General features: G+C 44.5%; 1 protein-coding gene across 35 annotated transcripts in view; it reads left to right on the top strand.

Moving 5' to 3' along the window:
* The window catches only part of DENND2B (DENN domain containing 2B), a 307,166-nt gene that overhangs the window by 261,492 nt on the left and 19,979 nt on the right, over nucleotides 1–25,695 (top strand). For all 35 annotated transcript variants that reach the window (XM_065592192.1, XM_065592174.1, XM_065592178.1 and 32 more), the window contains one exon: nucleotides 726–874. In XM_065592192.1, the coding sequence (XP_065448264.1) occupies nucleotides 726–874 (149 nt within the window). The remainder of the gene's footprint in view (nucleotides 1–725; nucleotides 875–25,695) is intronic.

Here is a 25,695-nt window from a genome sequence, read left to right as displayed (position 1 = left end):
CATTTCCAATGAGTTTACCCTAGTTCCTCCAAATGTCAGTAGATCATCAGCTGCTGCCCTGCCCTTCTATCTCTTTCTCTCCCTCCTTTGCACTCTGTGTATTTTTTACCCTTCTCTGTTTTTCTGTCCACCATCTTTGAAGTCCCAGCCTAAACCTGGCTCACACAGGACTGGATGTTAAAGGGATCATGCAATCCCATAGGTTAAAATCTTAGATGAAGAAATCAACCTAATAAATCTGAGGAAAGGGGCTCAGATGCCAGGGGATGGGTGCAGCATGGAAACAAGGACAGAGTGGAACTTGTCAGATGTTGCCATTCAAGCCATGATCCTGACTCCCCAGAAAAAGTTACAGGTTCCGTTTTTTGCTGTATACTGCTGACACAGTCGAGCTGCCCATTTTCAAAGTGGATGTTTATAAAGCAGGACTATTTCATCCTAGCAAATGAGGGCTGATTTAATGTACAGAGAGTTTCTTTCTGGGAGGCAGATAAGATTTGCAAGCATAACCTGGTGAGGAGGTGTGCAATAGAATGCTGCTCTGGAGCGTGCATCTCCTTTTAGTCTCTCTGCAAAGGAGAGAGTGTGAGTGAAAGTCCCCTATCTCTTCAGCACAGGGAACAAGGCATTTAGTGCCACATGGCCTATGCATCGGTGAAAGGCATCTGAAGAGCTAGTGAAGCCTGACCAGTTAAACTAACTTACATTTCTTTGAATGCATTCAGGTGATAGAGCTTCGGCGTCCAATGGACTCACGTCTGGAACACGTGGACTTTGAATGTCTTTTCAAGTGCCTCAGCGTACGACAGATCATCAGGATCTTTGCTTCCCTTCTGCTGGAGCGACGCGTGATCTTCATAGCAGATAAGCTCAAGTAAGTGGCAAAGGAACTTTAACTATAACATATTGTTGGAGCCAGCGTTATCTAATGATACAAAGAGCATTCAGAGATGGAGGAGGAGATTGCTGGAAGTCAAGATTCTCCCTCCACAGACATGAGATGAGCCACTAAAATAATTCCTGCTGATTCTAGTGGAAATTATTTGTAGCTTGCAGTTGGCGAATAGAACCAGCTCTGTTACTAGCTGCAAGACACTTAACATGTCTCTCTGTTTTCCCATCTGTAAAATGGGGATAAAAACATTTACCTATCCGTGAACAATCTCTAAAATCATAAGAGCACCGTCCTGCCCTTGTGCTTGGCTCAAGCAGGGGGGAAGGCCCTAATTAAACAACACTTTGCACTTACATAGTTATTTTTCATCCCTAGATCTCCAAGCTCTTTACAAAGATTGGTAACATCATCATTTTACAATGGAGAAACTGAGGCACAGTGTCAATTGAAGCTCAAATTTTCATGCGTTCACTAAGTTTGAGTACCCAACTTGAGACCTGTCAGGCCTGATTTTCAGATATAATGAGCACAGGCACCTGCAGTCAATGGGAGCTCTGAATATCAGGCCTTAGTAACCTTAAGAGGAGTCCAGAAATTGAGGCACCCAAAATCAGTGGACATTTGCCAAAAGTTACAGAATGAGTCAGAAGCAGTTAGGATAGAACCTAGGTCTCCTGTCTCCCAGCGTCCATGTATAGTCACTAGACCAGAAGTGAGCTCAGCTGTATATTCTGTCATGGCTAGGCGTGCAGAACTTCCATTAGGTTAGTGCTGTGAGAATTGGATGTTTCTTAAAGATATACCCTGACTCTCATACACTTAGGGATATATCAAACTGCCTTACCAGTAGATTAACAAATAGTTATAGTGACACCTGGATTTTTAACACCTGGGTTAGTTGAGGACTTTGCTGTGTTGGTCTAGTTTAGTGGTGTAAGAATGAGCCTTAAATCTAGATTCTTTGAAAACAAAGGTTCAAATTCCATTAAGATCAATTCATCTGTTCCTTCTTATGTAAAGTGCTGCCCAGCTTACTGTCTCAAGAGACCTTTCAAAGGAGATTGTTAAAAACAAGGTCATGTCATTTGGACATTAAAAATCTATGACACTTATTTGTATGAAAAGAGGTTTGCCGCAATGTCCTGAGCCAAAATTTTCCTTCTCTGTGTTGTGCGCTGGTAATCGGTTGGACTGCTACCCTCCCCCCCCCAGAGGTGGGTGCATTTCAGCAATGATCTTTGCACATAATTTATGGAGTACTTTTGGAATGAAAGGATCTATAGAAATGTAAAAAAAAAATTGTATTACTTTGCTATATTTTACCCCACAACGAGAATGTTTGTGTCATTCCCCTCTGCACTGGAATTTAAGGAGCATATTCACATAATAGCAAAGATGCTTAGATTAGAAAAATACCCCAAACTTTAATAATAGTGACAATACTTTTCACTTAGCACCTTCAAAGCATTGTACAAACATTAGTTGATTTTCATAAAAATGCAGTGAGGTAGATAAATATTGTTAGCCCCATTTTACAGAGGAGGGAAGTGAGGTCCAGAGAGATTGAACGACTTGTTCAAGGCCATAAAGAAAGTCTCCAATAGCACTAAGATTTGAACTCCAGTGCTCCTTGCCCCCCGAAGGGTGCAACAGACCAAGCTTCCTCTTATACTGTCACTAAGTGCCCTATGTCTGTCTTTCTGTTGACTCAGGTACATGTACAGTTCATAGAACCAGAAGGTTAATATTGCCCCTAGCAGCTGGTTGAGATATTTTCCCCAGGTGCCTATACAAACTCTGAATCCATTTCCTTGCAGAGGCTTTGCTTAAGGTTCAACTGTACCATTTGGGTACAGTCCATGAGTGGTGCTCCCTGCTACACCTCTTCAGGGACATATCTTGCACCTGTCCTACCTCCTCCCTGCCTCCTTTGGGGCATGCGCTCCCCAAAGGTGATAGGGAGGGAGCAGTCCCTGTGCCCCCCAAGCTCAGGGATGGCAATTGGGCATGGCTGTTACATAGGCCCTGCAAGACAGAGGGGATGTCTTGTACCTTCCTCTCCCATTGTCTCCCACCGGAATAAGGCCCAATCCAGCCTTTCATTAGATGCAAGTATGATCAATGCACACACATGTAAACATTTTAAGTGAGATATTTGGAACCATAGCATGCTAAATAATAAAAAATGGCAAATAAAAATAAAGACCTCCATTTATTACACTCAGGAACATCCAGAATCCCTTAAAAGGATCTAAAGGAATGTACCGGTGGTTGAAAAGACAGATGGATCTAGCCAAAAACTCTGCTAAGTGTTTTATCAGCCCTGTCCTTCTCTGAATGATCGCCAGGAATAATAGTTGCACTTAGTGGTCGCCAGTGTATATAATAGCAAAAATACTTCGCATAGTCAAAGCTTTACAACCTTTGGGGGATAATTTCTTAAAGCTGTGGACCCTTTTCAGGTTATAACATGCCTTCCTTAGCGGTATGTCTTGCTGTCTAAAACAACATGAAGATTTTATTAGATCACTCGTCCTGTCGGTAACCCTTAGTCTGAATGACCATTCAGAATGATTTAATTTCTTGGAAACCCATGGTGAAGATTGTTTCGTTAATACAGGGTTTCTCCATTCTTTTCAAAGGCTGTCAGTCGCATAATTGATATCAGTGGCAGGTGGCTTTGAAAATGTTTTTTATGTTCCTTCTGGCTGTTTCTCTACAGTATGATTAATTATATTGTTACTAAACAATTTTGTTTTGCTGGTTATATAACAATATTAGTGTACCCCCATATGCACCACTGCACTCGTACTTCTCAGAATGACACGGCCCATGGCCCTCTCCATTACATAATGCTGCGGGGGGGGGGGGGGAGGAGAGCACAATTTGCACAGAATAGCACTGGAGCAAATAGAGGGTACAAGGTTCAGTGAAGTACTGTCACCATTCTGTAGCTCCCCAGGACCCTTATGCAGTATGGACCTGATCCTGCAAGCCGCTGAGAACCCTCAACCCATTGACTTCAGGTGCACCTTGCAGGATTGAGCACTAAATCCACAACAGGGAGGCGTTTGATGGAGGCATGGCCTAATTATGGGGGGTGGAGATTGTTCTTAGCATATGCAAAACATGCCTCACGCGGCACATGACCAGGATTTATCACTGAATTTGATCCACTGCTTGGATCATTAGCTTCCCCATCTTGGGCCGGGTACTGACAGGAGGGTGATGTGAATGCTGATCCATGCTGGGAAGCAGCCTCTCTGTAGCATGCTTTTTCTGGAAGACTGGCCTAACAAATGTGGAAAAATACCTCTGCATACTACCACTGAAGTCTCCTCTGAGGGAGCCAGTGGCAGCTTGGCATGGAAGACATCCATGCTGTCAGTGCTGGCATAGCTAAGAACTGGTGGAGCAACCAGATTTTGCACGGATTGCAAGCAATCTACAGGTTTAGTCTGGAGTTTCCAATGAAAGCTCAGCCTCCTTGCATGTGGCATGTTATGGCTGTTACATGAAGGCCCCCTCAATCCCATCAGCCCCACAACACAGAGGGGAAAAGAGAGCCGTGCCTTACATAGGTTTTCACTGGATAAAAAGCTGCTGTGTTTCCTTTAGGCATATTCAGGGGTGAAAGTGGGCCGATACGGCGTACTGATAAGAAGCTGGTACTGGCCCTTACACAGCCGACGTGAAAGCGCTGCCGCGGCAACGTCACTTCCCCTTCCTCATCCCCCGTCGTCGGCCCTGCGGTGGAGGGCGGGGGGGAAGGGGCAGCTGCTCCGGGGGCCGGCATTTTAAAAGGGCCTACCACTACTACAGCAGTGGCCGGAGCCCCGGGCCCTTTTAAATTGCCACTGGAGCCTTAGGTGGTGCGGGCCAGGCAGCGCAGATGGGCTGGCTGTTGGAGGCTGATCCGCCCACCCCTTCTGCTCAAGGCCCCGCCCCTTCTGGGGCCCCGGAACCGAGCCCCCGGAACCGGGCCCCCGTACTGGTAAGAATTTAATATTAATTTCACCCCTGGGCATATTTCATGCAGAGCCGGGAGGACATGGCCAAACAGAAATTAGAAATGAAAAAGACCCTTTCAATGTTGCAGTAACTCTGTCTATGTAAATTACTGGTCAAAATGCAATCCGTGTTCCCTGTTCTGTTATGGATTGTTGGTTTTGTTATATACCTCATTTTGGGTTTTTGGCATATATTAGAGTCATAGAATTTAAGGCCAGAGGAGACCACCAGATTATCTAGACCAGGGGTCGGCAATCTTTCAGAAGTGGTGTGCCGAGTCTTCATTTATTCACTCTAATTTAAGGTTTCGCGAGCCAGTAATACATTTTAACGTTTTTAGAAGGTCTCTATAAGTCTATAATACACCTCTACCCTGATATAACCGACCCAATATAACACGAATTCGGATATAACGCGGTAAAGCAGCGCTCCGGGGGGGCGGGGCTGCGCACTCCGGCGGATCAAAGCAAGTTCAATATAACGCGATAAGATTTTTTTGGCTTCCGAGGACAGCGTTATATCGGGGCAGAGGTGTATATAACTAAACTATTGTTGTATGTAAAGTAAATAAAGTTTTTAAAATGTTTAAGACGCTTCATTTAAAATTAAATTAAAATGCAAAGCCCCCCAGATGGGTGGCCAGGACCCAGGCAGTGTGAGTGCCACTAAAAATCAGCTTGCATGCCACAGGTTGCCTACTCCTGATCTAGACTGACCTCCAGTCCATTACAGCTCACTAAACATCACCCACCACCTGCTCACTAAGCCAAAGTGTTACAGCCCTTGGGAGACTAAACTGTTATATGCCACAGGCAGAAAACAGAAGGGACCGAGGTGCACCAATGCCCAAGGGCCTTGCAATGACAGGCGATTTATTGAGTGAGAGAGACCCAGATAACCTTAGCAAGTGACCGGCTTCCCATGAAGACCTAAGAATTTGGGTGGCTGCCACATTAATGAGGATGGACAGATCCATTGACTGTTGTTGCTGGGGGAATTGATGCCCTCACAGCTGTGCCACTCCACCCATTACAAAGCAAAGATTTTCCCTGTTACTTTATTTTGTGCAACTTTTAAGTTCTCAAAAAATGAGCCAGAGGTAGTGGGGATAAGGCCTTGGACTGAGAGTCAGGGGACCTGCGTTTAATTCCTGGCTCTGCCACTAACCTGCTCTGTGACCTTATTTGAGTAACTTCACCTCTCTGTTTTCCCTGCCACTCTGTGTCTGTCTTGTCTATTTAGATTGTAAGCTCTCTGGGGCAGGGACAGACTCCTACTAGCACAATGGGCTCTGGTCTCGCTTGGGGCCTCTAGGCGCTATGTAATATAAATAATAATGAGAGACCTTTGACAAAGGCCTAGGGAGAGAGACAGTAAGAAGTGGATTTAAATTCAATACTTACTAAGATTTTCATGGCTTAAACTGGGATGAAGTCTAAGATGAAACACTCTGAGCTAATAACTGCATGGTTTGGGCCCTAGTCTTGTCTGATGTGAGTTTTGTTTATGGGCATCACCGGTAAAGCTGAAAGAAGTTACCAGTAATGGGGTGGGGGGGGTGTGGGGGGGAAATTGACACATCTTATAGGTCCAGTCAGTAGGCCCAAGAACCAGAGCAGGAAATTAAAGAGATTTTATAAGGGTTTGATTTCTTCATGTAAGGAAAAATCTAGGTTAAAAAAGAAAATAATGTTGAGGGTTCAGGCTTCAAACAATGAAGCCTTTTGCGGCTGGCTATTTAATCGGTCTCCAAACAGCAAGTGATTTTATCCATTATACAAGTTGGAAAAGCCTGGGTGTAATGAAAGGAACTGAATTGTTATTGATTGTTTACAGAGTTCCCCAAGTATGCATGGTGCTTAGCAGACAAATAATACTCATCTCTGCCCTGAAGAGCTTACAATTTACAGCATAACAATGAAGAAAAGAGGGTGAGAATTTTAACAACATTATGTGATTGCCTTGGTTAGTTATGCATGTTAGCATTTAGGGTTTTTAAAAACAGGTTATTTGTTTATAAATTAAACTGTTTTGCTGCTTGCAGCTGAACAAATAGTGGAAATAAATTTCTGCAGCAGTTTGCTCACATTTGAAAATGAATTTCAATTCAAATCTGCCAGCAATTTTTGGTGTTTGGCATTCCACAAATATTCAAGTGGTCAAGCTTTACTAACACAAATACTTACAAAAAGGGAATCTAAGCTCCAATTACTCAAATATCTGCTGAAAGCTACCTTTAGATGGGATCTGATTGTATCATGTCCGCCCTCACCATCCTCCTTCAAATCAAATTACTTCCCATCCCAGTGCCCTTAAAGTTGCGAGCGCCTGTGTGTGCTCTCAGAGCTCTGCCTAGCACCCCAGATGGGTCTGAGTACTTCTCCCTCTGTAGCTGATAGGAGCAAAGCCCTCGGGACATGCTAGTGAGGTTTTGAAAAAAGCAGGCAACAGATGGACAATAAATGGATTCTTGGGCTCGCAGGACGTCAGTGTTGCTACAGGCAGGGAGGTAGCAAAAGAAAATAAATACAGGCAAACAGTAGAGAAAAGATATTTATCTTTGCTTCTTTAAGCTTTGTACTGGAGACAAACTCATGTGGACATCTTGCAGGGGTGACCTATCCAGGCTTGGGAGAAGAACCCCCCACACACCTTTTTTCTGAACCTTTGGAGGCAAGAAAGAAAGAAAACCTTTGGGCATGTTATTGTCCCTTTGTTACTTTTCCAGTTTTATAAACTGATCATTCGCCCCTGTTATAATTGCTTATATCTTAAAGTATCAGCTGCACAGATTGTTTCCATGTCATGCTGCATGAATCTGATCCACAGTCCACTGAAGTCAATGGTAGTCTTTCCGTTTATTTCAATTGACTTAGGATCAAGCCTATGTCCTCTGCTCCTCCCTTAGATCTAAGGGCTTGTCTACACAGTGTGTTAATGTGCGCCAGTTGTAAATTCTAGGGTGCACCAGCGTGTGGAGCACTAACTGGCCATGTGAATCCTGCTGGTGTGCACTAGAACCATACTTTAGATGGTTTCTAGATGGTCACCTGACAGGTGGCTCTGACCTTCCAAAAGAACACTGTGTTTCAATGTCTGTTCTCCCTACCTCTCTCTCAAAGCACACCCTCCTGCCACCCAGATAGTAGGGGAGAGGAAGCCTATTGCAATATTAATTTACACTGTATCACCTGTATGTTGTAATCCTATGAAATCTTTTCTCTGCACTGGCCACATCACAAGTGCAAAACAGGCATATTTGTAGACAGGGGCTAGGCACCCAGCCAATGGGATAGTTCTGGGAAGTTCTGGAAGTAAACCTTTAGCACCCCTCACTGTATTTTGAATATATGGAAGGATTTTACGTTCCAGAAAAATCCAGGGAAAGACTCATTTTGACCTTTTAATTACAGGCACAGAGAGACACTTAATTACAGGCAGGAACATGCGCGCGCACACACACACACACACACACACACACATATGTCACAAGACCCAGGCAGGAACATTGCTGAGGAGCATAAATATGCAAATATTTGGGAGGGAAAATCCCACCGAAAGATTTATGGGGCAATCGTGACTCACTATGCACTCCTCCAAACAAGTACTGTAGAGTCGTGTGCTTTCTTCAGCCCCAGGATTTTCCTGCACTTGGTGCTGTAGGTGTGATTCTCAGCTTGCATAGATGTGCTTGCACTAGCTCTCGTTGACTTAGCATGCTAAAAATAGTCCTGTAGCCAAAGTAGCACGGTAACGGCTCACGGTGGCACAGGCTAGTTGTGCCAAGTACAAACCCTCCTGAATCCCGTGGATATGTACTAGGCAAGGCTAGCCTATGCCGCTGCACCCTGCTGCATATGCTACCCTATCTACACTAGTATTTTTAGTGTGTTAACTCAATGAGAGCTAGCACGAGTACGTCTTCCTGAACTGGGAATCACACTTCTGGCTCCAAGTGTAGACATACCTTCAGTGACATATCTGGTTTACATTCAGCCTTCTTACACTTGGAATGTTCAGAAAGTTTTTGTCATGGCTTGGGCTTAAGAACATAGAGTTATGTCCCTGACCGTCCTGGCTAATAGCCATTGATTGGCCTATCCTCCATGAACTTATCTAATTCTTTTTTGAACCCAGTTATACTTTTGGCCTTCACAACATCCCCTGGCAATGAGTTCCACAGGTTGACTGATGATTGTTTTAAATCTGCTGCTTATTAATTTAGTTGAGTAACCCCTGGTTCTTGTGTTATGTGAAGGGGTAAATAACACTTACCTATTCCCTTTCTCCATACCATTCATGATTTTATAGACCTGTACCATCTTCTCCCTTAGTCATCTCTTATCTAAACTGAACAGCCCCAGTCGTCTTAATCTCTCCTTCAATGGGAGCTGTTCCATACCCCTAATAATTTTTGTTGCCCTTCTCTGTACCATTTTTGGCACCAATATCTCTTTTTGAGATGGGGCAACCAGAACTGCATGCAGTATTCAAGGTGTGGGTGTACCATGGCTTTATGTAGTAGAATTATAATATTTTTTGTTTTATCTATTCTTTTCCTGATGGTTCCTAACATTCCGTTAGCTTTTTTGATGGCCACTGCACCGAGCAGTTGTTTTCAGAGAACTGTCTACGATAACTCCAAGATCTCTTTCTAGGGTGGTAACAGTTTGGGTGGTCAGACCAGGAGTCAGAGTCAGGAGCTGAACCAAAAGTCAGAGCTGGCTTTGGAGTCAGAGACCAGAGATAGGTCAGGAAGACAAAAATCAGGTGCGAAGACAGGGTCCAATGTAACAGCCAGCCAGGAATTTACCTAGTTGCATAGACAACTTCTTATGCCTCATTCTGGCTTAAATAGTGCAGCTGGATCAATCGATGGGGTTGGGCACTCCTCCAAACAGGACACTCATGGGCAGTGCCTCTGGTGGGACAAGGGTTCCATTAGTCAGCTGACTAATTACTAGCAAGCCGCCAGCTGGTGGTAAGAATGCAAATGTTGCCTATGGATCCTCATGGCCTTGATTTTTTCTTAGGCCTGGTCTACACTGGGAAGGGGCGGGGGGTGGGTGGGGAAGGATCGATCTAAGTTACGCAACTTCAGCTACGTGAATAATGTAGCTGAAGTGGACGTACTTAGATCTACTCACCACGCTGTCCTCACTGGATCAATCACTGCCCGTCAATCCTGCGGGTAATGTAGACAAGCCCATAGTCTTTTCTGCATGTCTGAATCCATTGGTACAGTAGCCATGATACCAAACTAGAAGACACATACTACAGAAAGCACCATGTTCAGAGGCAATGTGATCACAATCTACAAACACCTACCCAAGGAAAAGACATTACAGACATTTTAATCTAACAGACAAAAATCATAACAACATCCAGGTTGATGTTAGAAAAAAATCAAATTGGAAATAAGATATATATATATATATATATATATATATATATATATATATATATATATATATATATATTTTTTTTTTTAACAGTGTGGGTAATTTACCAAGGGGGCGTGGTTAATTCATCATCACCTGAAATCTGTCAGTTGAGACTGGTTGTCTTTCTAACAATTATTCTCTAGTTCAGCCATAAATTACTGGGCTTGATACTGGTCACTTACCTAGTGTTCATTTACAATAATCAGGTTGTATTTTCAGAGTGGATAAGGAGGTAAAATAAAAAATAACAACACATGTCAACCTGGCTATTGCAGATAAACAATAGATAAACATATTGTATATGTCCCTTCTTCTGTTAGAACAAAGGGAGATGATGTGCAGTGTATTCGCACCAGGATCACTGGACAGCTTGGCCGCTGGCCAGTACTGAACATTTCCATTTACTTTCCCATTCTAATAAAAAATGATGAGGCAAGCATGACAATAGTTAATCTGACCATGGAAAAGCAAATGCATGCCAGAAACCTGGTTTCTAGGGAAAATTTGCTGTGGCTGATCACCAAGCGTAGCTGAACATCATTTTGCACTTTCTCAGTTCAGAGAGCAGATTAAAGGAGACAGACTCAGAACACAAATAAATCCTCTCCTTGTATCTGTCAGGCTTGATCTGATATTAAGCCAGAAGTTGACCATTCTTATTGTCTTGGAGCAAACTGTTCTTTCTTTCTTCCTTCTTTCCTTCCTTCTTCCTTTCATCTCAACTGCATTGAGGAGGAAGAAATTTAGAAACACCATACCCAGTGTCCACCAGAAGAATGCATAATAATTCAAAGATTCTAAGGCCTGAAGAAACCACTATGATCATGTAGTCTGATCTGCATAGCATAGTAGGGTCACCAATTCTGGTTGGATGTATTCCTGGAGGTTTCGTCACATGACATAAACTTTAATTAAAGATTAATCTTTAATTCCTGGAGATTCTAGGACAATCTTGGAGGGTTGGCAACCCTAAGCATAGGCCATAGGAGAACTTCACCCAGTAATGCCTGCAGTGGAAGAAATTCTCTTTCCTACAAGACACATGGACGGAACGTATTTCATGGCTGGAATGTCCAGTTCTCTTTTAAGTAATGAGAGTCTTTCCATTGACTACAATGGAAGCTGGATAAGACCCCATATTGACAACTTGCCTAGAGCCCAAGGCTTACTGTTATTTTACATAAAATAGAGACGTTTGCAGCTTCCTTCATTTCAATATGGAGATGCATCCCCTAGAGTCTTCCCAGGTCTCTGTTACCTGTCCCACAGCCTCTCTAGTGTAGTTTGCGAAAGATTTTTGATGTTACGATTCTCTTTGCTTTGTGAAGTAGCAGTGAGTACAAATACATATACCAAACTGGTTTAAAGTAGTCTCAGAACCATCTGATAATTACTTTCATATTCTATGTAATTCTTTTCCCTTTATAACTCACTAGCATCCCCATTCACTCTCTCCTACTTACCCCAGATGGTTCGTATCTTCTCACTTTGTGCTGTAAATATAGCTGCATTCCTCATTTGATGAGGTGTGTATAAGGACATCACTGCTTTTTGCTGTAATGTGTCAAATGCATAGTTCCCTGTATGTGCAGCTCAATCCTGCAAAGTGCTGGGGTTGAGGGTTTTCAGCACTTTGTGAGATCAACCCTTAATAGAGCTAATAGAGCAGACATGCCAAACCTGCAAAAAAAAAATGCAGAAATTGGGCTTGTTTTCGACTTAATTGGCTCGTGAGTTGCTTGTTGGCTACTTTTTGGCATGTAGCTTGTTCCCCCCCCCTCCCCCCCCCTTTTTTTTTTTATCAGCTCCCGGCAAGCAGGGACAAGGTGGGGAGAGAGTTGGGGTGCACAACGGGTCCACCACAGTCCCAGACTGCACACCGAGGGGATCTAGTCACACAGAGTGTTGAGATTCTTAGGGATTGGCTTGTTTTGGCCTTGTTTTGAAATGGGATTAGCTTGATTTTTAGCTTATTGTGAAAGTCGGGATGTTTATTTACCACGTGAAAGTTGGCAACTGTGTAATAGAGCTGCTCCTTTAGGTTTTGGAGTGAGAAATTGTGCACTTGAATTCCCATGCCTTCTTATGGTGCACTTATACTAGGTACATTTGGATTCTGACCCATCCACACTAGCACTCAGATACTGTGCTGATGGGCAGGGCCGGCTCTACCATTTTTACCGCTCGGACTACTGCCTGAACTGCCAAAGCAAAAAAAAAAAAACACCACCCCCCGGACTGTGCTGTCCCAAGAACAGACAGAATGCCGCCCCTTAGCATGTACCGCCCCAGGCACATGCTTCCTCCGCTGGTGCCTGGAGCCGGCACTGCTGATGGGTGCCAATATAAGAACCAAATAGACATTGCAGTTAAATAGACATTTCTCAGAACACGTATGTCAGGTAGAAGGGACTTTAAGAAAAAACTGGGCTGTGTAAATACCTTGTTTGTTTAAGATTCAACAGCAATCAGAGGAAAGCAAGCTGTTATTGACATTTTAATGCACATATGCATTTTGGTGGCATAATTACAAAAAACAAACTACAAAGAGTTTAGTTTGTACTTTTGTTTCTCTTTCCTGCCCTTCCTCCTGTTCCAGTGGATATTTAGTCATGTGGTTTATTGAGACTTTGGCGACAGCTCTACAGTGGGAAAACCTCATTATCTCATTTGTGATTTGTAAAACAAAATTCTTCCCCCTCTCCCATGAATGGGAAAGAGATAGGAAGTGGGCCTGTTTTCTTTAGATGGTATTCTTTCAGTGGATTGGTTATTAGTGCAGTAATTGTGTGTTGATAAGTTACAGCATTTTTCCAGCTTGCCCACTAACCCCCTGTGACTTTTTGCAAAGATTCCATTTTCATCTTCAGAATGAGAACATTCCTTTTTTCTCCTTTGTTATTGATCCCCAGCTAGAGAAAATAAACCCTTCCTCCAACTTTCCAGTAGTAATTCTGTTAAAAGTATGGTGATCACCAGCTGATCTGACAACATCAGTGTGTGTGTTTCAGAGTGGTAGCCGTGTTAGTCTGTATCAGCAAGAAGAATGAGGAGTACTTGTGGCACCTTAGAGACTAACAAATTGAAAGCCCCAGTATGGAATAGTGGTTTGTAGTTTATAACTCTTTGGGGTTATCGTAGCCAAAAGCTCTACTGTTTTTGTTATGGATTTATGCTAGAAAACTGTCCTACAGAAAGAATCTGGATGTCACTGTGGAAGCTGGGGATAACTGTCCACTTACGTTTTTTTTAAAAAGGATTCCATCCAACAGAGCATGAGCAGGTAACCGTGTCCAATGGACAATTCCATTGAGCTTTGTGCAAAGTACAGTTGGATGCCAGAGCCTTGAAGAGCCAAATCTCTATTTCTGAAGAACCATTTGTGTGTCTCTCTCTCCAAAGGCATTTATATATCTTTCTTACACATTTTTTTATTACAGAAGCAAGAGATGATGCCTTGGTGAAACCACATTCCCCTTTAATGAAAACTTTTCTCTGTTTAATTTTAAATAGTTAAGTACTTTAAAACCACTCAGAGTGAGAGGTTTGCTGACATTTTCATATCTGTAGCTACCAATTCTTTATTCTGTGTGATGAAACAATAAGTTGTGTCCCCAGCTAGGAATGTGTTTATTGCTGGATGCCTCTAATGCTTACTGTGCCTGGGTGCCTGGAATGGGCCACACTGAGAATGCCACACACAGGGCAGACTGCAAGAAATAGGGCAGACAAATCCCTAAAGCTGGTGGTTTATTCTATAATTAGATTCACCAAGCCAGTAACAAGAGCTTCTATAATACCATACTGGTTAACCGGACGCTAAACACAGTCCCTTTAGGCATTCCAGACCTTGGTTCCCATCTGGACAACCAAATCTAATATAGTGAGAGGTTATTGAAAACCCATTTCACCATATGTGAGGTTCTTATTAATCCCAAAGGAACTGACACTTATCCCCAGATCAATATGTATCTCAGATCTTAACCAAATATCACTGTCAGCCAATTCTTAGTAAACTTAACTAAAGATTTATTAATAAAAGAAAATAGAGTTATAAATGGTTACTAGATCATATACACACAAATGTCAGGTTGGTAGCAGTGATGGAATAGACTGCTGGCTTGCAAAAGCCTTTCTGGTAACTTCCAAAAGATTGGAAGGTCTCAGTCCGTAGTGGAAGATATTCCTTTTAGTGGTAAATCTACAGTCCAGAGTTTTTGGAGCAGGAAAGAGGCAAAATGGAGGTGTCTCAGGTGCCTTTTATATCATCCGCCATGTGCATGGAAATTTGCTGTCCCAAACAAAGCCCACAGCCGAGGTGCATGGAAATTTACTGTCCCAAGATGGAGTCCAGGGTCACATGTCCTTACATGTTTTGCTGAATCACAGGAGGTGGCCATTGGCTCCTCGCTGTCTGAGGCATCTGCAGGAAGACCTACTGGGCAAGATGAGATTCTTCAATAGCCCATTGTGAAAGTGGAGTGTCCTTAATGGGCCATCAACACATAATGCAAATCTATCTGGGGGCTGTCACCCAGGAATACAACACAGGTTTAAGATGACACATGCATATAAACAAGAGAATAATACTTAGCAAATCGTAACTTTTCCATTGATACCTTACATGACATACTTTGAACCAGATTTATGGAAACTGTGTAACAGTCACCTTTCTTATACACAGCATCACACTTACTTTATCTGAATGCCCGTCTGCCGGTACAAGAGAAAGAAAAATTGATAGATTTTAGGCTCTGAGTGTTTAAGCTTTCAAGTTTTGTTTTTGGCTTTCAATTATCTTCAGGAGGAGGATGTACTATAAAGTCACAATCATTTTTTAAATAGAAATACTGGAATTTTTTTTCTTCAGTATTTGGATCAAAAAAGCGAAAGGAAAGTTTTGTACATAGGTAAAATGAAAAGCGAACTTCTTTCTTTCTGGATGTTGTTCCCTAATGAGCTCTGTGATTACAGAATACCTGGTGCCTGAACTGCTTAAATTATCTAATAATTCCAGATGTTTTAAAGTAGGAATCTTTGAGAACACATCATACATTTCTATCATCTCCAGCTGCCTAGGAGATGCCATCCCATTATGACGGACAATGATATGGCTCTGTTATGCATACCTTTGCCAACCTCCTGTTTGGACTACAGCAGTGCAGTATACCTGGGCATGAAGTGATCAACCCTTAGGAAACTCCAACTAGTTCAGCACACTGCATCCCATCTCCTTTGCAACACGAGCTACCCTGAGCACATCAGACCTGTCCTCTGCTCTCTCCGCTGGCTTCCCATTGAATACTGAATCAAGTTCAAGATCTCAGTCATTGTCTTCAAGATGCTCAATGACCAGGGCCCAGGATATCTAAAATATCACCTAAAGCTCAGGGATGGTAAACAACTCTGCTTCTCAGGCCCAACAAAACTTTCTGCCATAGGAGTAAAGTTCATCTGTGCAGGAGAGACCGCTCAGGGGCCAGACTGAGACTGTGGAATAAAGTCCCACATGAACTACGGACGATCAAAAACCTCACTACCTTCCACTCCAAGTACAAGGTAGACTTCTTAATGCACTCAGATACTACAGATGAGTGTGGGATAAGAACCTAGATAGAATAGAATAGAATTTTGTGAGCTTAAGCTAAAGGAATGTGCTGAGAGCAGAGCCTACAAATGATGACATTAGACACTCAATGCTCCACAAAATAATGTGAGGAGACACCAGCAATGGGGATTTCACATACACAGTGACATGGACCATTGAGCGGGTATGTTCCAAATGTGATACTCATTGACACAACGCTCTGGTGAAATACACCATGAATGAAAGTGGGTGAGAAAAGCCAGAAACTGCTTCATGAATGATCTCTTAATCAAACAATTGTTGGTATTCCCTTCAAGACTTCTACAACAATGACTGCTTCACGGAAATCTTTGACAGCATGTGATACCTGGTGTCTGAGCTCTCTCTAGACCACCTTTAAGCACTTGTGGTCCAGTGGAAACCATCCCATGAATAAGCTGTGGCACCGCTAATAAGGAGCCATTCCACTGCTGTACTTAGAAAGGTGAGGCTAAATTAGAGAGAACTGTATGATTATTTTAGGGTGGCTGCATTTCTCACCATGCATCATAGAAAACTTGATTTTGAAAGTTCTGCCTGCAGAACACCAACCAGATAAATTGTGAGTTGTGACTCATTTCCTTACAAAATGAGCTTTATGTTAGCTTGTTTTCATGGGAAAAATATTTTTTGAGGGGTAAGTAGTATAGTTATGTTCTTTACATTGTAACCATAGTTAAAACAATTTTGTGCAAGGGATAGCTGATAATTGGGCTGATGTGATGTGGAAAATATGCATTTCCTCCTCAGTTTGTGCCCCACTGCCCAGCCTTATCACCAAGGTCTTGTTTGCGCTCTGTGATATGTCACAAAGCTTGCTTGCAGCGATCATGTCAGTGTTCAAATGAAGGGGGCTACTTGGACTTGAGTCAAACTTTCACTCTTGGCAAGTAATTTGCAATTCAGTCTTAGATTTTGCATAAAGGAGCTGCTGCCTAATGTAAGGCAGATTAGTGTGGAAACAATGAAATGAGCCTCAGGTTGAAAGGCATGACTAGCAAGTAGTGAGCACCCCAGTGCTGTTGTTTTGTTTGTGAATTTCCCATCCTGGTAATATCAGACTCCTGAGTAATACTCTGTTTCGTCCAACTCATCTTGAGGATGAAGAACTTTCACCAGCTTCTGGCATTTTTTTGTAGTTAGTTTACATGTTAACAAAAGCCAAACTAGCATCATACGTCTGATACAGCTGCATAGCTGTTAAACAAAGAGGGGGGGAGACCTTTCCTTTTAATTTCAAGGCTATATTTATCCTACTGCATAGATCTACCGTAGCTGTCCTTCCAATAGCTCTGAGAGTGACTAAAGACAAAATGTTGAAAACCGGCTTCTGATTTTGGATGCTCCACTTGAGTGAGTTAGAGCCTCATTTTCAGAAGTGCTGCGCACCAAGAGTCCCAGGCTCTTGTTTTTTGTTTGTTTTTGTGTTTGTTTCTGTGATCACACTTAGATCTCTTGCTGCATGTTTCACATTTGGAACTCATACTTTAGTAAAACATAGTGGACCAAATTCTCTGTGGGCAGAAAATCCTATTGACACCAGCAGAAAATTTGACCCAAAATATGAGCAAACAGATTTGCACACATGCCCTGAAAATACATGTGGATAATCACGTCTTGGTTACAGACTTCAATCTAAACAGAGAAGCCCTCATCTTACAGCTCTTGTTTTATTAATATTCTTACCTATGTGTTTGCTTTACAAATAAAATTCATAAGGTGAAACATCGCTGTGGAATGTTTCTGTGGGCTTCTGTATCCAGAGAATATTTTTGGAACAAAGATCACTTATCCTTCCCCACAACACACACATACACATCCCCCCTTCTCACTTCTCCCAACACCTTCATCGACTTTGCTAGTGAGAGGCAAGTCAAACTTAATAATGGAGGAACCTCTGAAGGTCTGAAGTTCTGCCTCAGGTCAGTCAGGGATACAAAATTCATCCTAACCTTATCTGATTCTAAACTGTTCAAACTTCCATGGATGTGGGCTCGTGGTACCATGATAGAAACTTATGGGGTACTTTGGCATTTGTACTTGGAGAGGCATGGAAAAAACAAACAATGCATTTTCTAAAAAGCCATCCAAACTTTCTTGACATGCAAACAGGCGTTGGTTCTTATTGTATTCTAAGGGTATGTCTACACTGGACAAAAAACCAACAACACGGGAGCAAGTCTCGGAGCCCGGGTCAACTGAATTGGGCTCATAGAGCTCAGGCTATGGGGCTAAAAATAGCAGTGTAGATTAGGGTTACCGTACGTCCGGATTTTCCCGGACATGTCCGGCTTTTGGGGGCTCAAATCCCTGTCCGGGGGGAAATCCCCAAAAGCCGGGCATGTCCGGGAAAATCGGGAGGCTCGGCCGGGGCCTCTTTGTGCAGGGCCGGGGTCGCGGGGCCGGGGGCATGGTGCCGGGCCGGGAGCCGGGCCGGGCGCGCGGTGCCGGGCCGGGGGCCAGGCCGGGCCAGGGTCGCAGTGCCGGGCCGGTCCCGGGGAGCCGAGCCGGTCCCGCGGAGCCGGGCCCGCGGGGCTGGGAGCCGGGCCGGGGCCGGGGTCGGGGAGCCGGGCCCGCGGGGCTGGGAGCCGGGCCGGGGTCGGGGAGCCGGGCCGGGAGCCGGGCCGGGGTCGGGGGGCCGGGCCCGCGGGGCTGGGAGCCGGGCCGGGCCCGCGGGGCTGGGAGCCGGGGGTGGTCGGCCGGGGCCGCGCCTCCTCCCCCCCACACCCTCCCCCTTACCTGCTTCAGGCTTCCTGCGAATTAAATGTTCGCGGGAAGCAGGGGAGGGGGCGGAGTTGGGGCGGGGCGGAGTTGGGGCGGGGGCGGGGCTGGGGGCGGGGGCAGGGCCCCCGGGAGTGTTCTCCATTAGGAGGCACAAAATATGGTAACCCTAGTGTAGATGTTCCTTCTTGGGCCTAGAGCCTGGGCTCTAACCTAGTGTGGAGAGAGGTCTCAAAGTCCAGGCTTCAGCCTGAGCGGGACCGTCTACAGTGCTATTTTTTAGTCCCTTGGCATGAGCCCTGCTTATCCAAATCAACTGCCCCAGGCTCTGAAAGTTGCTGCCATGCGTGGTTTGTTACTGTGTAGCTATACCCTCAGTGGGGCATTCGTCCCTGGCAGGAACACATTACAGGGATAGCTTTACATTTAAAACTGGAATTAAGCCTGACAAGGGCAAAAGAAAATAAACTGGAGATTCTAAAAAACGACAATGACTTCCAGAACTACAGTCTTTGTTCTGCAAACATTGCCATGGCACCTGGCCTTTCAGTAACCCTAAGTCCCCCTGTGCTCTGAGTTGTCCTTGACAGCAGCCAAACTGGAAGCATGACAGCAACAATGGCCGCAGCATCATGTGAGGAGCACACACTGCAAAGCCTTACGAACGCAGGGGAAAGCATTATTCTTTGTCTCGGTCGCTGTGGGTAAGGCTAGAGAGCGATGTTCTGTATCCCCCCTATGAGACCGGGGTTTACTCACATCCCCATTCCAACTGCCTTGGACCCTTCTTCAACTCCACATCTATAAGGGGTGGGCCTCGAGTGGAGCTCAGGTGATGCCTTCCTGCTACCATAGCTCCGCTTCTCATTGATCGTAACAAAAAGATGAAGCAGGCAACTTCCCAGCTTTGGGGAAACCCATAGGCTTAGCTATAGTAACAGGCCCCTCTCTTTACCTCTCCAGAAGCCAGGCCCGAGCACTTCTTTAGAGGGAATCCTGCCACAGGTAAGTATGAGTCTGGGGGGGAAATCAGAATGGTAAATACTCTGCTGGCAATTTTCAAACAGCCATTTACAGGGATGAGGACTTTAAAACCCATCAGAAACCTCTCTGGGCTGGGCTGTACATTAGCTCAGTTAAGGAGGTAACAGCTTCCAGAAAGGCAAAGCATGTCCTCACAAACAATATTCAGTATCAAACTTCAGTGGCCCAACATGCCCTGATCCAAAGCTGAGCCTAACTTCACTGCCGCTTCTTAAAGGGGCTGTTCCTGTGGTGTATTTCTGTTTCCATTTGGGGGCTGAGTCAGTGAAAAATGGGACGGAGGGGAGAAAAGGGACTTTAAGGCCTCAATTCAGCAAAGCACTTAAGCATGTGAGCAATCCTAACACTGTACTGCAAAGCACTTAAGCACATTGAAGTAAATGAGACTTAAACAGAAGCGTGTGTACGTTGCTGAATTAAAACCATGTTTTGCTTGTTCTGAAACTCTTCCTCTCTCTCTTGCTTTCAGTTTTGTGGAAACCAGAAGTGAATTAACTGTAATTCCTGCCATTCCTTTGTAGTCATTAGAAATAGCATTTTTGTTCATGGCTGAACAAATTACCGCGTTAGGAATTAATTTGTATTTTGACCAGACAACAACAAACAAGGTCCAAATTTAAATGTATACTTTGATCAGAATCCTCTTTTCACCTACCTTTTGTATGAAACTTGTCTTTTTATAGTGTAAATTCTTCCAGGCTGCAACTATGTTTTTTTTTTGTGTTTATACACCACCTTGTATGGTGGGGGTCTAATTTTGAGTGGGGCAACTGGGAGCTTTTAGTATACTTGGTCCACATATCATTAAGAACTTGTATGGCATCAGGCATTAGCAGTAATTGATTCTGAAGCCCCATAATGGTATCGCTTCAGCCCTGTGTAATCTGTAACTTAACTTGCCAGTATTTCTCCTGCTTGCTAAAAATCAGTGTATGTTGATGAAAGAAGTAATGTGAAATGGCATGGGAAATAGTGCGTAGAATATATATGCTCCTTGAAAGTATCCTTTGAAAATGTTACCTTCCTTATAATTTTGCATTTAAGGGAAAATACAATTTACCTGGCAATCTGTATTATAAATTGCTGTATGCTACTCCTCCATTATAAAAAAAACAAGAACAAGGAGTCCTTGTGGCACCTTAGAGACTAAAAATATATTTGGGCATAAGCTTTTATGGGCTAAAACCCACTTCCTCAGTTGCATGGAGTGAAAAATACAGTAAGCAGTGTATATATATACAGCACATGAAAAGATGGGAGTTGCCTTAGCAAGTGGGGGGTCAGTGCTAATGAGGCCAATTCAGTGAAGGTGGAAGTGGCCAATTCTCAACAGTTAACAAGAAGAGGTGAATATCAAGAGAGGGATACAGACTAACAGGGCTACCATTCTGAAACCTGTCCTCCATTATACAAAGCCATATCACCTCTCCACCTATCCCTGTTCTGACAGCTCCCTGAGAGGTCAGCAGTTCCCTCCATGACTCACAGACTCCTTGTCCCCATGTCTCCCAACCTCCCAAGTCTCCCCAGCAGATCTGGCTCTTATCTCTTCTGTATTTGAAGCAGGGCCCAATGGGGGGGTCACTGAGAGCACAGGAAATAGTCTCTTTGCTCTCAGTTCAAGTACCTGGACTTGGACTCTGACCTGGTATAGCAGGGCATACAGCAGCTCAGACCTTCAATTTCAGAGGAGACCTGCTCAGCTGCCACCTGTAGCCAGGGCCGGCTTTAGGAAGTGCAGGGCCCGATTCAAACAGCGTGACAGGGCCCTGGCAAAGATGACTAAAAAAAACCCCAAAACATGTAAAAAAACACGTGGGGCTTGTACTCACTGGACGGCGTTCCTAGTCTTCGGCGGTGGGTCCTTCACTCGCTCCGGGTCTTCGGCAGCACTGAAGGACCTGCCGCCGAAATGCTGCCGAAGACCCAGAGCGAGTAAAGGACCCACTGCCGAAGTGCCGCCGAAGAGGAGCGCTGCCGGGTGAGTAAAAATTAAAAAGGAGCCTCTAGCCAGGGAAGGGATTCTCGGCCACTTGCTCCCACCCCGGCGGCCCTGCCACTGGGCGCGGGGCCCGATTCAGGGGAATTGGTGGAATTGGCCTAAAGCCGGCCCTGCCTGTAGCACAGCCAGTACAGATGGAATCATCAGGGCATTTAGCTGCTAAAATTGAAGAAGTCTCTACTGAGCATGGGCAAATTTGAGATTTTTCAAAGATTTATAATTTAACCAGATTTTGGTAGATTTTCACAAGGAAAGCAAATAACACAGCCCTGACACACAGGCTCCCCCTGCTTCCCACCCCCGCCCCCCCACACACACACTAAATTTCAAATGTGTGCTCCAAAGCTTGGGAAAGTTTTCCAGCATTTTTTAATGTGGCAAAATAATGTATTTTTCCTTAATCTCATTCTAGGAAAAAGTTGACAGTTTTGACCAAAATTTCAATATATAAATAAAAATAAAAATATTTTAGAAAAAGGCAAAAACCCAGCATGGAGAATTTCAGCCCAGATGGTTAAACTTGGCAAAGTTATAGCACAGTATTGCCAACTTCAAGAGATCAAAAATGATGAGTCGGACCCCCCAAAATCATGACTTTTTTTTAAAAGATGATATTGTGTTTTTTAGGTCAGTCTCTTGATTTTTGAAAACCCCGCTGCCCAGTCCCAGGGTGTGTGCATGTGACAATTAGTGCTGCCCACTCCCACATGTACCGGATAAGGTGATTTTTGGGCCTTGCTTCAGGAGCTCTCACCCCTACATCTGCCGGTCTCCTGCCCAGCAATTAATCCTGTCCCCCAGGTGCCAGTCAGTTCTGTCCCCATCCACCCCCCTCTCAGTTCAGCCCCCCTCCCAGTTCAGTCCACCCTCTGCCTCATCAACCCACACTGCCCTCAGTTCACCTTCCCAGTACCACCCCATCTGCTCAGAACCCACCATCAATACAGCCCCATCAGCCCTTACCCTCCTCACTTCAGCCCCAGCCTCACATCTGCTCCTTTGGGTTCTTCACTCTCCCCAGGCATGGGGGGCTGTAGTGAGGTCCCCTCTCCCACTTCCCCACCAGGGTGCAGCTGGAGCCCTGGCCATGCCCAATTTGTAAGTAAAATCTTCCCCCCACTTGTAGGGTGACCAGACAGCAAATGTGAAAAATTGGGACAGGGGGTGGGGGGTAATAGGAGTCTATGTAAGGACTGTCCCTATAAAAATCGGGACATCTGGTCACCCTACCCACTTGTTAACTTGATAGCTTTGTTTGTCTGATATGTAAATGAATTCTCAAAGGTCATGGTGGTTGTAAGTTTCCCTTCAATATTTAATTGCCTGCATAAGCTATTTAATACCTCTTATACTCCGGTGTTAGGAATGTTATCCTTTAAACATCCCTCGGCTTCTGAGTTTCCTGTAAACATCATGCAATCATCTTCTCTTGCTTTTCCTCCCTAATCTCTGCATCTGATGTTGTGACTGTGGATGTTGTGACTTTGAATGTAACTGTTGTTCCTGAATGCATGCATTAGCACATTCCGTAACTTCAGGCCTTTTCTCACGGCCACAGTTATTCAATCAGCTTGCTCAATTTCTATGTTCTTTCTCTGTAGCAACAATGACTCACTATTTTATTTTGATATTTTCATGGGGATTCATCTTGTAAAAAATCTGCAAAGCATGTAATTTCTCTGGTTTGAGTCAAAAGGAAAAGGTTCCAGATTTCTCCCTTTGGCTACCCCATAGCAATAGAATGAGAAGGTATCTATAATACTTTTGCACGGGTAAAAGTAGCCGATCATAATAAGAGTGATGACTTTATCTTGGCCAAAATGCAACTCAGTGGGTTGGCCCTAGTGGTAGTGTTCTGTTATGTGAAAGACCCAGGTCTGAATTCCTGTTTCTCCTTTCCTGGCCCATTGAGCTGTTAGCCCTGCAGTATCTGGGCTAAAGGGGAGTGCACCATCATGCAGCAACAGTCCCCCTAGTCAAGCAAGGGGGAATATTCATGATTTCCAAAGGGATAATGGTTGCAGTGCAGTGTCTCAAGGCAATAGGGAGGCATAATGCAGGTGATCAGTGTTCACACAAGGTGAAGGAAAGAAAGTGATGGCACTATCTGCTACTATCCACCAGTGCTTCAAATCATTCAAAGGTCTTTCAGATTCCCTCCTTAAAACTCACCTCTGCCATGGTGCCAGCAATACCTGACAATGGCTAGGCAGCTGGTTTGTGCTGAGACTGCTGCTTGTTATGCTAATATTTTTTCACTGATAGCTTGTCCGCCTTGCCGTTTCTTTGTTGTGTCCACATGGTGTCTCTCATCATATTCTAAGATTGTAAGCTCTTTGGGGCAAAGACTCTTTTTTATTACAGTGGTGTACTGAGCCTGGTCCTTTCTGATGGACCACAACCTTGTCATGGTGGAGAGGCTTGCGTGGGCTAAAGACCCTCAGAGCTATCTCATCCGGAGCTTTCATACTACTGGTAGGGTCCCCCTTGGCAAGCAGGTCTGAGGCGAGACTCCTGACTAACCACAGTCCAAAAGTCAAAAGACCCCAACGGTGGATCGGGCGCATATAGAGGACCTTCTAGTACTCTGCGGCTATGAAGGCGGATGAGGGCTGCAGCAGGAGGGAGGCCCCTGGTTGTCTTGGATCTCCTTGCCACTGGATCAGGGTTTTCCTCCTGTCAATTTTTGTGTGGTTACCGCCTGTGCACCGGTTTCCCCACGTTAAAAGATTTCACACCCAGGTGGTGACGGATGAGTGGCAGGGAAGACCGGAGCAGTGATCTCTGGGAGTCTTTAGTCACAAATCTGCACACAGGCAGCAGCCATGTGAGGGTCATTTCGTGCTTGGTTGAGCCAGAAGTGCATTTTGGCAGCAGCGGCTGTGACTGAGCAAGCCTTTTCAGGATCCCCTCTGCTCACCCCAAATGGGAAGGGGGCTAGAAAAGTTGCCCAAAATATAGGCTGTCTCATACTCTTCTGACTGGATGGTTGTATCCAGTGAGAACTCCTCCGTGGCCGAAACAAGAGATATAAGACAATGAATTTCGCCACCTGGAATGTCTGTACCCTTATGAACTCTCAGTGCCGTGAATGCCCAGAAAGAACTGCCATAATTGCCAGTGAACTGGCAAAACTCAACGTTGACATTGTAGCTCTTAGTGAGACCTGACAGGTCAATTAAAAGAGGATGGAGGTGGCTACATCATCTTTTGGAAAGGAAAGCCACCTGAAGAGAGATGCATTCACAGGATTGGCTTTGCCATCAAAAATAAGATCGCCAGTCAGCTTTTGGAGCTTCCCGTGGGGATCAATGAGCATCTCATGACTCTTCGGTTCAAGCTTAGCAACAACCAGTATGCCACAGTCGTCAGCACATATGACCAAACACTCGATGATGAGGAAGACAATAAGGAGCAGTTTTATAGAACTCTTGAGGCAGTCCTCACAGCCACACCTAAGGCCGACAAACTCATCGTCCTGGGAGATTTTAATGCCAGAGTCGGACAGAATTTCCAACTCTGGAGAGGCACAATAGGCAAAGAAGGGGTGGGAAATGTAAATCCCAATGGTATTCTCCTCCTCAGCAAATGTGCGGAGCATTATCTGCTCACCACAAATATCATCTTTAGGCAGACTAACAAATTTAAGACCACTTGGAACATCCTCGGTCCAAACACTGGCACCTCCTCGACTATGTTATAGTCAGAGCCTGAGACTATACCAACGTCTGTGTAACACAAGCTATGAGAGATACTGATCACTGTTGGACAGACCATCGATTAGTAAGATCAGTCATGTACCTGCAGCTCGTTCCACCACACCGCAAACACCCAAAGACTAAGCGAAAGCAGTACAATGTCAAAGCACTTCAAGACCAAACCAGCTGCAAGATGTTCCAGCAACAAGATGTTCCAGCAACATCTGTCTGAGAAACTCTCTAACCTGCCTGAC

This window comes from Chrysemys picta, chromosome 4 (assembly GCF_011386835.1).
Source record: "Chrysemys picta bellii isolate R12L10 chromosome 4, ASM1138683v2, whole genome shotgun sequence".
Lineage (NCBI taxonomy): Eukaryota > Metazoa > Chordata > Testudines > Emydidae > Chrysemys > Chrysemys picta.
This window is presented reverse-complemented; position numbering and strand designations above follow the sequence as displayed.